The sequence below is a fragment of the Acanthochromis polyacanthus genome, chromosome 2, assembly GCF_021347895.1.
Source record: "Acanthochromis polyacanthus isolate Apoly-LR-REF ecotype Palm Island chromosome 2, KAUST_Apoly_ChrSc, whole genome shotgun sequence".
NCBI lineage: Eukaryota > Metazoa > Chordata > Actinopteri > Pomacentridae > Acanthochromis > Acanthochromis polyacanthus.
In genome coordinates, this window is record NC_067114.1 from 33,435,545 (window position 1) to 33,448,562 (window position 13,018).

Genomic DNA, 13,018 nt, shown 5'->3' on the forward strand with positions numbered 1-13,018 from the left:
TTTGAAACATTACTCAAAAACAGACTAACGGATTTGGATGAAATTTCAGGGAAAGTCAGAAATACACAAGGACCACCTTATTAAATTTTCACAGTGATGCGGCTTATAGTCTGGATCCATGGCTTTCTTAAGGATTCCCATTGCGAGATATAGCTGTCGACATGGCGTCGCTGAACCATGACAAGTGAACACTGTGTCAGTTACCTGCTGACAATCACATAATTTGATCCATGACTATGATTTATCTGTTGGAAATCATACAAGGAACAATTGATTAAACTGTAGGAGTATTTCTGAATCCCATCAATTCCTGCACCCATTACATATTTCGGTCACGCAATGTAGCAAACCCCAGCCAGACAATGGTGAAGTTCCTGATGTTTCACAAAGCCTTTGTTTATGTTCAGCCATCAGCCTTCTTTGGAACACAAATTCATCTTTCTTCCTTCACTCCTTTCTTCAGGAAACACCATAAGAGCTTGTCCCCATTCCAGCCAGGTGCTTATAAGTTTATACACATCCTTTGCATTAGACAGCAACAGCATATAACTGTTTTCTTTCATCTTCACGTGAATTTTCTGACTTTTCGGCAGCATCTTCATCATGTCAAAAACCACTTCGTAGATAAACACTCCCTGTGCCGCTGGAATGGTGACAAATAAAAAGCCCATAGCATTAAAAATACGCCTTCAAAAAAAAAAAGCCTGGAGGGTACAGTTATTTTAACACTAGTAAAACAAAGGCTTGCCAAAAATGAGAATTGATCAATAGACCTTTATAACAGTAATACACGTGATTCGGTATAAATACATAATGTGCATATGCATAAACACATGCCTGTGCTCAGCACAAGGTTATTTTTTATAAAGATTTCATCCGTCGGAAAGGATACATCAACTGAGCAGCCTTGGCAGAGTACTGCGCTCTCTCAGTACTTTTCTAGTTGATATTAGCAATAACTTACAACATGTTTCTCTCAATGCACTTCACATATGGCAAAACCTTAAAGGTCACACCAGGTCCGGACGCTAAAGCAGGTAGAGCTGAGAGATGTCAGATACCACAGTATTCTCTAAGCTACAGTCACATCCATAAACATTTGGACATTGACACAATGTTCAGCATTTCAACGCTGTACACCACCACAATGGACTTGAAATGAAACTATCAGGATGCGCTTAAGTGCAGACTTTCAGCTTTTAATTTGAGGGTATTACATCCAAATCAGGTGAACGCTAAAACATAGCTAAAACATTAGGGTGGCCAATCAACAGTTTGGTCATTCTAAAAAGAAAGAACGCACCGGTGAGCTCAGCGACATCAAAAGACCTGGAAGACCACGGAACAAGTGTGGGTGGATGACAGAAGAATCCTTTCCCTGGTCAAGAAAAACCCCTTAAAAAAACCTTCACAACAATGACCAGCTCAAGAACACTCTCCAAGAGGTAGGTGTATCTATGTCAAAGTCAACAATTACGAGAAGACTTCACCAAAGTGAATTCAGAGGGTTCAAAACAAGCTGTAAACCATTGGTGAACCTCAAAACAACAAAGAAAAACTAGAGTTGGAGGGAAGAAAAAAAAGCCAGTGCAGTTCTGGAACAACATCCTATGGACAGATGAGACAAAGATCAACTTGCATCAGAACGATGGGAAGAGAAGAGTCTGGAGAAGGAAGGAAGGGAAGTGTTTCAGACAATGCTTCAAACTCATTGACGGTGCTTCACGACGCAGATGGATAATGACCTGAAGCATACTGCGAAAGCGACCAAAGAGTTTTTTAAGGCAGAGAAGTGGATTGTTCTTCAATAGCCAGTCAGTACCTGACCTGAATGCAATTGAGCATGGATTTCACTTGCTGAAGACAAAACTGAAGGGAAATTCCCCAAGAACAAGCAGGAACTGTAGACAGCAGCAGTAGAGGCCTGGCAGAGCCACCAGGGACCAAATCTAGCATCTGGTGATGTCTATGGGTTCCAGACTTCGGCTGTCATTGACTGTAAAGGATTTACAACCAAATATAACAAGTGATAATATGATTTATGATTATGATTTTATGTTAGTTTGTCCAATTACTTTTGTCACTTAAAAAGGTGAGGGCACATAAAATGTGTTATAAAAACTGAAAGTCTGCACATAAAGCACATCTGATTGTTTCTTTTCAATTTCATTGTGGTGGTGTATGGAGCTGAAATGCTGAAAATTGTGTCAATGTCGAAAATATTATGGACCAGACTGTATTTGCCATGCTCCCTGAAGTATTTCTCAGAGTTCCACTTATCGCATTCTTGTTGACAGTGCATCCACAACGTATAAGATGCAAAATGATACACAGCAATATTTATTGGCTGACATTAAAAGGATTAGTCTGGGAATCATTTGTATTTGGAAATGTAAAGTTGGGTCACCACAGAATTCATGTTTTAGCAAATTGCAATTTTATTTTAAATTGATAAAACTACATCAATCTACACTCAAAAATCCATAATGATAAATTGAAGGCACATTATTAGATTATTTTCTATTTGATATTAAAAACCAGAAACAGAATGTTAGTCACCTGTGGCAAACTCATTTGATTGGTCATTTTTTCCTCACACCTGTCAGGTCCCACAATTCTTATTGCATATCAGGACAAAAACAAAGCCGTGAAGCTGATTAGGAAAAGGATATAAAAGCAGAAAGAGAACCTGCTGCAAGGAAAATCATGTCAGCAGCTCTCCATGCGTTGGAGAAGAGGGATCACACGAAGCTCAGAGACTGGGACGGGTTGCTGTGCACCGGCCCTCGTTGAGTTCGAGAGTCGGCTCGGGAGCTGCGCTGTTTGGCTGCTATGGCAACGCTTCGTCGTCCTGTCTACTTCGAACCTCGCGTGTCCTAGGGGTCTGGCTTGACCCGGTTCGTCTGGTGGTCAGCTGGCGGTGGCGAGGGCTGAAACAGCCGGCGTCCTTCTGGGTTGATTTTGTCAAAAATAATTATTTGGAGGCTGAAGGCTCACGTTCTATTTCTGCCGGTCAGGTATAGGTGAGGGCCGAACAGACTGGAACTCTTCAGCGGGGAATGATAAAAGCGACGGAACAGAATCGAATTGGTTCCTATCAAAATTAAATCGTAAATAAACAAAATTGTAGATCTGGTTGTTGGAGATGAACAAAATATCTATTCTGAACAAAAAGAAAAATTGAATAAGAAGTTGTGGCTAATAGAGTGCCAGCCTCTATCGCTGCGAAGTTTGGAAAGTGGAAAAAGAACAAACAGGGCGCGCCTAAAGAAAAAGGAAGATTCGCTTAGCGTAGTTTAAGATCGTCAGGGTCGAACAAAGCGAAAAAGAGGAAGAGAGCGAACAAAGAAACGTGAAGCTTCTTATAGTTTTGGCTAGAGGAGGAGGGTACCTAGGAGTTTAGGCGCGAGTCTGACACTCTGGGGTCCCCCTCCCTGTGGGCTCCGGATGGGAGATTAGAGCCGATCAGATAGTGAATTAAAAATATTAAAACGCGCAAGCAAAACGATCTGTTTACTCTGTCCTAATCCAGAACACTACTTTTAACACAATCAAAGTGTATAACACGATAGAACATTCTAGCTACTAGAAATATGTGAGTTATTTGTTTAATCATAGGTTTGTGTACTCTATCTAATGATTATGTGGGTCACAGTGTACATAAGACAACATGGTGTACATAAGGAGGTAAAGAAACAATTTCCAACTCTTTTCGACCTGTATAAAACACACTTTTATGATTAATTTCAGTGAAATCCTTGATAATGTCATGGCATTCCGACGTCAATAGGGGGCAATGTTGAACTGTGGAAGAAATGGGTTAGGCAGACAATAAACTTTCAGAATTAACATCTCAGGACAGAAATATGCTAGAGACGTCGGAGTTGGACTAACATGTATAACAAATTATTATTTCAACTTTGATATCTTCAAAATCACAAACAAAATTTCAGAAGCACAATTTTTAGAAAGAGAGTCCTTATTGGCATCAAACAGACTGAGTGTCTTTCTGCAGCCCTCCCGGGGTGACGGAAAGGTCCTTAGATATTTATGACTCTCAGTATCTGATCGTGAGGGAGGGAGACTGCATGGCGTCTGTGAAGATGAGTTCAGTTAATCAAAGGATAGGAACCAAAAGGGAATAAACAGTCCTTTAGATGCAAATTTAGGAAGGTGTGAAACATTTGTGTCCCCTTCCACTTCTCTGCAAGGGGTCTTAGTGTCTTTCGTGAAGGTAGGAATACAAGAAAACATGCAAATACAACAATCCAGAGTGTAGCTCTGAAAAAGGGGGGTTTTCTCCTAGTCAGATCACAGGTCACCGTAAATGAATTTTACGAGGCTTTTGGTGAAAGGTGCAGATGTCTCTGAAGCCATAAAAATCCACTTTGGGGCTCTTAGTTGTTTGTTTAAGCTTTCTGAGAGGAGAGAGTTTTGTTTTTCCTGTGAGATGATGTTCCTGTGGAATGTCTGGGGCCTCTTGAAGCTGGATGTTGACTACAGCTTGCTTGATGTGGTTAAACATGGCTCTCTTTTTAGCGAGTGTTGCGCTGACATCCTGGTAGATCCTTATAGTGGCGCCCTGGTATTTGAGTTCATGATTCTTAGCCCAGCGCAGTGCAGCTTCCTTCTGTTGGAATCTGGAGAAGCAGACCAGGAACGTGCGGGGGTCGATCTTTGTCCGGCTCTGGAGGTCGGGGTACGGTGTGCTCTCTCCAGTTCAGGCGGCGTAGAAAAAACATCAGGGCCCATCGCTTCCATCAAAACCTCTGACATGAACTTTGCACGGTCTTTCCCATTCTCGCTTCCTTCGGGAATATTTAATATACGGAGATTAAATCTCCACGAGTGGTTCTCGAGGTCATCGCATCAGTCCAGCAGCGACTGGTTCTGGCTCTGGAGCGTCTTGATAGTGGACTACTGTTAGCCGTTCAAAGTTATCACCTGCTACAGACTCGACAAGAGGCAAGACGTTTCTGGAACGAGGTCACTGTTGTCTGTAGTGAGTCCAGCGAGTCTTGTATTTGTTTAATTGCGTCTTGAATCAAAGTAGAGACATCTTCCTTAAGCGTAGTTCTCTGTTGCTCCATAGCCACCACCGTATCTGCAGGCTTTTCAGGGGTCATAGGATCTCCTGCCGTAATCGGGGGGTTGTTAGCAAAGGAGACTAACTTACCCGCAGCCCGCGTGGCCAGAGTCTGTACATTAACTGACTTAGCGTGTTTAGATGTGCTCATCTCTGAGAAAATATTTCAACTAACTTGGACAGTTAAAATTGTGTTGGAAAGTTTTGCAGAAGATTCGTCCAGAAGGGAGAGTTTCAGAAAGTGAACCGGGAGCCTTCCCATGCGCGTCCTCTCCCTGCATGTCACAACCCGGAACTGTGAAATGTGTTTTTAGTGTTAATGATTCCTGCCTTTTGCCAAACGTGAGCTGTGATAGGCTTCAGTACTTTTCTACAAATTAAAGAAGGTGTAGCTATATAGATGATCAGGATTTGCAATTTGTAGCCATATATTTAAAAGTTACTTTGACAGTTAGAGTGCATACTTCTGCGCAGTAATTCCACAGTGGCAAATATCAAGATGTGCAAGTCTTCTAAAACAATAACATGTCTGTTGTTCAGGGGAAATTTAATTAAAAACTCCTGTATCAGACATCTTCACTTTCTCTTTTTTGACAGCCTTTTAAGGTTACTAAAATCAAACCACTTCTGGAAAAGCCTACTCTGGATTCAGGTGTTGTAGTCAATTACAAACGCATATCCTACCTCCATTTTATGTCTAAAACTCTTTAAAAAGTTGTTGCAAGCCAATTATTTGACAATATGCAAAGAAATGGTTTGTTAGAATAGTTTTTCTCAGGATTTAGATTGTATCACAGTATAGAGACAGCACTGTTGTTTGACTTGTTCTTGACTGGATCTCAATGCTGCCCTTGATACAGTTAATCACAGCATCTTACAGTTTTTCTTAATTGATAAGACACTAAATTCCATCCACTGCACACAGCCACCAACTGACTGCATACATTTCTCAAAAACAGGACACTGCTATCCAAATTCTGGACATTATTCATGGTTTGCACACAATTTCTAAAACTCTTGCACTCTTTTTGCTCATTTGAACACACTTTTTCACTCATAGCACACATTTTCAAAAAGTGAACACTAGGAAGCAGAATTTGGACAGTTCCAACACTGCTGTCACAGTTACAGTTTTTCTCAATTGCTAAAACACTAAACCCTATTGTCTGAACCAAATTCTCAGTTGCCTGAACCCACTTATTGAATCAGTCAGTCTTTTGGCAAAACCATAAGCACTTTTCACCTGTTTAGACACATCTTGTCAACACATTGTCATTGTGATGCACCTGTGTTGCATAATGGTGAGCAGAGGTGGCAAAAGTCAAACGCAGTTAAAGCTCAGGCGTCACTGGTTGAACACAACAACTCAAAATTGATCACACTTGTGGCTAATGATGTGAGGATACATATAAGCCAAAGCACTGGTTTGTGAGGCACTACAATGGATAGAAATCTAAGAAGAGGAGCATGGATACGGCATGCCAGGGTTTTTTTCCCCCGTTGCCTGGCCAGAGAAAATGTGGCCTGTGATGTAGAGGAAGTCCTGTGGCCTGACCCAGTACGGAGAAATGATGCTCTGGCAGGGTAATGCACTTCTTTTCTTTGTACTTCATTTGTATATTTTTGTGCTTTATTTTTACATACAAGTGCTACATGTAAATGCACAGGATTTCTGTTTTTTTGCATTCTTTTTTCTATGTACAAGTGTTACAAATGCCCAGGTATTTTGTTTTACAACATACATTTAGCCTAAATAAACATTTATTTTTACCGCTTCATGTCCTGAGCATTGTGTTTTCCTTTTTTCTATGTAGTGTTTAGTGACTACTCAGTAATGTATTTAATTTCGATTGACTTGAGGTGTGATTTGACAGCTTAGTTCAGTTTTGTGCACAGATTGAACTGTTTTGGGGTGAAAGTTTGGTTTTGCAAGAAGAGTCAGAGGTTTTGTGAATGTAGCTTGAAAATTGGGTTTTGTGTTCAGGGAAAAGGAGTTCTACAGTTTAGGGAAAAGGAGAGCAGCTTTCCAGGAATGTGTCTTCGCAATCGAGAAAAACTGTAAGACACGACAGGTCAAAACTGAAAACACCTTTGCCAAAGAACTGCACACTATAAAACCTGCTGGGAAACAGAATTAGCCTGTTCAGAATGCAATCTGTTAAGGTCAGCAGATGGTTAGGATGGTGCATAACGTAAATTGTGATTTACTTTACATGGTATGTAAATGTTGTTTGTCACTTCAGTGACATGTCTATACTGGAACAATGCATACAGTCAGAAATGTTCTGAGAATACTGTAAAAAAAAAACTATTGTGTAATTCTGGTTCACAAGTGCTAGTAAAATTACAGAAAGTGTACATGACCGACTTTTTCTGTGTTTTGTGTGCGTTTGTTTCAGAGAGTTTTTCAATTGGATTCTGATGATAGGCCACATGAATACATCTGGGACAATGTTAGTTTTCATAGAGGACTATTGATTCAGGATGGTTCCATATGAACCCCCAAGTTATTGTGGTTTTTCTGCGGCCATATTCTCCCTTTTTGAATCCTATAGAAGAATTCTTCTCTGCATGGAGGTGGAAGGTACATGAGCGGCAGCCATATATTAGGAAAATCTCTTGCAATCAATGGTCTTGGCATGTGGTGATGTTTCTGTTGATGCATGTCAGGGCTGGATCAGATACACTAGGTCTTTCTTTCCACGTTTCCTGACAGAGAAAACATAATTTGTGATTTTGATGAGGTCCTGTTGCCAGACCAGGCTGAAAGAACTGAAGCAGACGTGGTATAAATACTTACATACTGTACTGTGTACAGCAATGACCCCCCCAATTCATTTATAGGATGCATTTGTGTTTAAGTTGCCATTTTTGAGGACTGTATCTCTATCTATTTCATGTGAAAGCACAGTGAGAGAGAAGTGTTTTGTATTTAGCAGTGCAGTGTCCTACTTTTGCTTTGTGTGTCTTAAATTTGAAAACAAAGTTCAATATTTGACAATAAAATGCGATTTTGACACAAGTGTGCAATACTTTGTGAATTGTGTTCAAATAAAGAAAGTAGTGTGCAGTGTGTTGGGAAATGTGTGCTATTTTTCAGGAGCATTGTCTTATCAATTGAGAAAAACTGTATTACAGAGACTGAAACATGTTACAGTTTTACACTTCAGTGACATGTCTATACTGGAACAATACAAGCACTCAGAAATGTTTTGAGAATACTGTAAAAAATCCATTGCACAATTCTGATTCACAAGTGCTAGTGAAATTACAGAAAGTGTTCATGTCTGACTTTTTCTGTTTTGCATGCATTCATTCCAGAGAGTTTTTCAGTTGGATTCTGATGAAACACATGAATACATCTAGGACAATGTTAGCTTTTATTGAGTCGAGAATGGTTCAGTATGAACCCTCAAGTTATTGTGGTTTTTCTGCCGCCATATTCTCCCTTTCTGAATCCTATAGAAGAATTCTTTTCTACATGGAGGTGGAAGCTACAGTGCCTTGCGAAAGTATTCGGCCCTTGAACTTTTCAACCTTTCGCCACATTTCAGGCTTCAAACATAAAGACATAAAATTTTAATTTTTTGTCAAGAATCAACAACAAGTGGGACACAATTGTGAAGTGGAACGAAATTTATTGGATATTTTATACTTTTTTAACAAATAAAAACCTGAAAAGTGGGGTGTGCAATATTATTCGGCCCCTTTACTTTCAGTGCAGCAAACTCACTCCAGAAGTTCAGTGAGGATCTCTGAATGATCCAGTGTTGTCCTAAATGACTGATGATGATAAATACAATCCACCTATGTGTAATCAAGTCTCCGTATAAATACACCTGCTCTGTGATAGTCTCAGGGTTCTGTTTAAAGTGCAGAGAGCATCATGAAGACCAAGGAACACACCAGGCAGGTCTGAGATACTGTTGTGGAGAAGTTTAAAGCCGGATTTGGATACAAAAAGATTTCCCAAGCTTTAAACATCTCAAGGAGCACTGTGCAAGCAATCATATTGAAATGGAAGGAGTATCAGACCACTGCAAATCTACCAAGACCCGGCCATCCCTCTAAACTTTCACCTCCAACAAGGAGAAGACTGATCAGAGATGCAGCCAAGAAGCCCATGATCACTCTGGATGAACTGCAGAGATCTACAGCTGAGGTGGGAGAGTCTGTCCATAGGACAACAATCAGTCGTACACTGCACAAATCTGGCCTTTATGGAAGAGTGGCAAGAAGAAAGCCATTTCTCAAAGATATCCATAAAAAGTCTTGTTTGAAGTTTGCCACAAGCCACCTGGGAGACACACCAAACATGTGGAAGAAGGTGCTCTGGTCAGATGAAACCAAAATCAAACTTTTTGGCCACAATGCAAAACGATATGTTTGGCGTAAAAGCAACACAGCTCATCACCCTGAACACACCATCCCCACTGTCAAACATGGTGGTGGCAGCCTCATGGTTTGGGCCTGCTTTTCTTCAGCAGGGACAGGGAAGATGGTTAAAATTGATGGGAAGATGAATGGAGCCAAATACAGGACCATTCTGGAAGAAAACCTGTTGGAGTCTGCAAGAGACCTGAGACTGGGACGGAGATTTATCTTCCAGCAGGACAATGATCCAAAACATAAAGCCAAATCTACAATGGAATGGTTCACAAATCCAGGTGTTAGAATGGCCAAGTCAAAGTCCAGACCTGAATCCAATCGAGAATCTGTGGGCAGAGCTGAAGACTGCTGTTCACAAACGCTCTCCATCCAACCTCACTGAGCTCGAGCTGTTTTGCAAGGAAGAATGGGCAAGAATTTCAGTCTCTCGATGTGCAAAACTGATAGAGACATACCCCAAGCGACTTGCAGCTGTAATTGCAGCAAAAGGTGGCGCTACAAAGTATTAATGCAAGGGGGCCGAATAATATTGCACGCCCCACTTTTCAGGTTTTTATTTGTTAAAAAAGTTTAAAATATCCAATAAATTTCATTCCACTTCACGATTGTGTCCCACTTGTTGTTGATTCTTGACAAAAAATTAAAATTTTATATCTTTATGTTTGAAGCCTGAAATGTGGCGAAAGGTTGCAAAGTTCAAAGGGGCCGAATACTTTCACAAGGCACTGTATATGAGCAGCAGCCATACTTTCTTGCAATCAGTGGTCTTGGCATGTGGTGATGTTTCTGTTGATGTAAGTCAGGGCTGGATCAGACACACTCAGTCTTTCTTTCTACATTTCCTGGCCAGAGAAAACATAGATTGTGATGCTGATGAGGTCCTGTGGCCTGACCAGGCTGAAAGAATTGATGCAGATGTGGTGTAAATATTTGCATATAGTACTGTGTACAATACAGTGCTGTATTTTTTGTCTAACATTATTTTTATTTTATAATGTACAGTCATGTACTGCAATGGTCCCCTCTGATTAATTTATAGGATGCATTTGTGTTAAAGTTGTCATTTTTGAGGACTGTATAATTTTTTTTTACTTCATGTGAAAACACAGTGAGAGAGGAGTGTTTTGTATTTAGCAGTGCAGTGTCCTAATTTTGCTTTGTGTGTCTTAATTTTAAAAACAAAGTTCAATATCTGACAATAAAGTGCGCTTTTCACACGAGTGTGCAGTGCTTTGTGAATTCAAATAAAGAAAATAGTGTACAGTGTGTTGGGAAATGTGTTTTTCTATTTTTTAGGAACAGTGTCTTATCAATAGAAAAAAACTGTATTGTAAAAATCAGGAACATCTTGTCTCAGAGTGATGCTGAGAAACTAGTTCATGCATGTATAACTTCTAGGCTTGACTGTTTTAATTCCTTGTTTTTGGGATATTATCGGCACAAATAACTCTCATTAAAACCTCGAGCTGCTAAAAAAAATGCAGGAACCAGTAAGAGAGATTATATTACCAATATCACCAAGATTCACTTCTATTCATTGTCTCCCTGTAAAATCCTGGATAAACATCCAAATCAGGTGATTGGCGCAAGAATTACAACACATTTTATATGTAAAAGTAACGGGACAATTGGCTGCCGGGCTGTTCCATGGCCGAGTCTGTGTTATTCCCTCAATATTTCATTTACAAGGAGCAGACAAAAGGTCTAAAGTTCATTTTCGGTGTGGCATTTGTGTTTGGAATCTGGTGAGGACAACTCTCAATATGTCAAGTATATATGACAAGTCCAAAGAGCTGTCACTATTGGTGAAGAAAGTCATCATTAGGCTGAAAAATCAAAACAAACCCATCAGAGAGGTAATTCTTACACCATTCACTCGATTTGGAGGTAAATACCTTCAAATTAAAACTTAAAGTCTGCACTTAAAACACATCTTGATTTTTCATCTCAAATCTATTGTAGTGGTGTATTGAGATGACATGCTGAAATTGTGTCAATGTCCAACTATTTATGGACCTGACTGTAGTTTCCCAGACACTTATGAAGCTGAAATATCTATCTATTTTCCACAAGATTTTTTTTCTAAGATTTTATACGTAAGTGTATTATGATGACAACAGACTACATCAACAGGGAAGATGAAGAACCCACAAGGTAAAGCTGAGCAAAGAGAAAAGTCTAGATATGGAAACAGTAACAACACACGTACAAAAACAGCTTTGATAAGTGAAGAAGGCACTTCACTTTAACAGGGATTCAACCATATGATAAGTCTCTTGCTGTCATCTGGAAAATCACAGGTTGATTGTTTAAGATTCCTATGGTCAGCCTTTTTATTGGACGAATGGTTCTCAGAATTAAAATAAATCTTAATAGAATAAATCTGAGGAAGCAGATTTTAATAAATGAAGCAAACACCTCTTAGTAATTCAAAATCTGATGAGTTAGAATTTGCATGATGAGAGAGGACACATTTGACATTTGGGACATACCTCGTCATGGCATCACTCTGTTTAGCAGAAGTCAGAAAATGGTGATAACAAAGTGCGTTAGGTACATTGTAACATAACGCAAAATTTCAACAGCAGTCAGTCTTACACAAAACACCATTGCAGTAGTTTCAGTATGAACTGTTGTAATAAAGAAAACTGTTAAAACCTGCATTGATATAGAGCTGAAGGATATTTTAATGAAAGTCCAGTGTTGGCTTCATATTCAGTTGCACCTGCAGTGTCCATTGCTATGTGTAGTGGAGCTCTCACCTCTTGGCCAGTAACTGAGACCTTGTCCCAGATGGAGAGATGAGGTTGATCTCTAGGTCTCCCCGTCGTGGGTGGACAATCAAGACAGTGACCACCACATGCTCCAGGTATTCCACATGCTGGTCAGGTTCGTCTGAACATCCAGAGGTGGTAATGCTGCTGTTCAGGCTTTGGCCAACATGGACATGCCTGAGCCTGCCATAAGCATAAGCATTATGAAGACATAAGAAGTGGAAATTACCCTCCCACATATCCTTTACTTATTTGTAGTGTGATGCAATAACACAAATGAACAGTGTGTGCATGTTTCACGAAGAATGTGAATTATTGTGCTCAATTTTTTCTCAAGCATTCAATTAGTCACTAAATTCTTGATCAACAGATAAATTAGGTGTTTTCAACATGACATATAATTTGCATGACCTTATATTCATGCACACACACTTCCCACGGTTTGCCTGGAGTGATATTAAATGCATGGCTTTATTTATTGATGCAGTTGAGTGCGTGTGTGCGTGCGTGCGTGCGTGCGTGCGAGCGTGCGTGCATGAGCGCATGCTTACGTATGTGTCTGGTTATGTGCCTGGTTGTGTGTGTAATTGTGAATTATAACACTGATTGGCTCTACATTTTTTTTTTTTTTTAAAAGATATAATCATGGCTGTATACAGTACATCCCTATATACCAACCCGGTCTCACGGGGATTCGTGAGATCCCGGTCTCACGGGGATTCGTGAAACTGTCACGTAAGTTTTAGTTTCGGTTTCGTGCGCACCAACA

At 40.1% G+C, this 13,018-nt stretch overlaps 1 protein-coding gene across 7 annotated transcripts in view; it reads right to left on the reverse strand.

Annotated features, from left to right (window-relative positions):
• Positions 1 to 13,018, reverse strand: part of LOC110958051 (proprotein convertase subtilisin/kexin type 6-like) — an 81,131-nt gene that overhangs the window by 32,524 nt on the left and 35,589 nt on the right. For 5 of the 7 annotated variants that reach the window (XR_007938915.1, XR_007938917.1, XR_007938911.1 and 2 more), the window contains one exon: positions 12,238 to 12,432. The exons of the other annotated variants lie outside the window; for them this stretch is intronic. Coding sequence is in view for 1 of the 5 variants with exons in the window: in XM_022204347.2 (XP_022060039.1) it covers positions 12,238 to 12,432 (195 nt within the window). In the remaining 4 variants the exon portion in view is untranslated. The remainder of the gene's footprint in view (positions 1 to 12,237; positions 12,433 to 13,018) is intronic. 7 annotated transcript variants of the gene reach the window in all.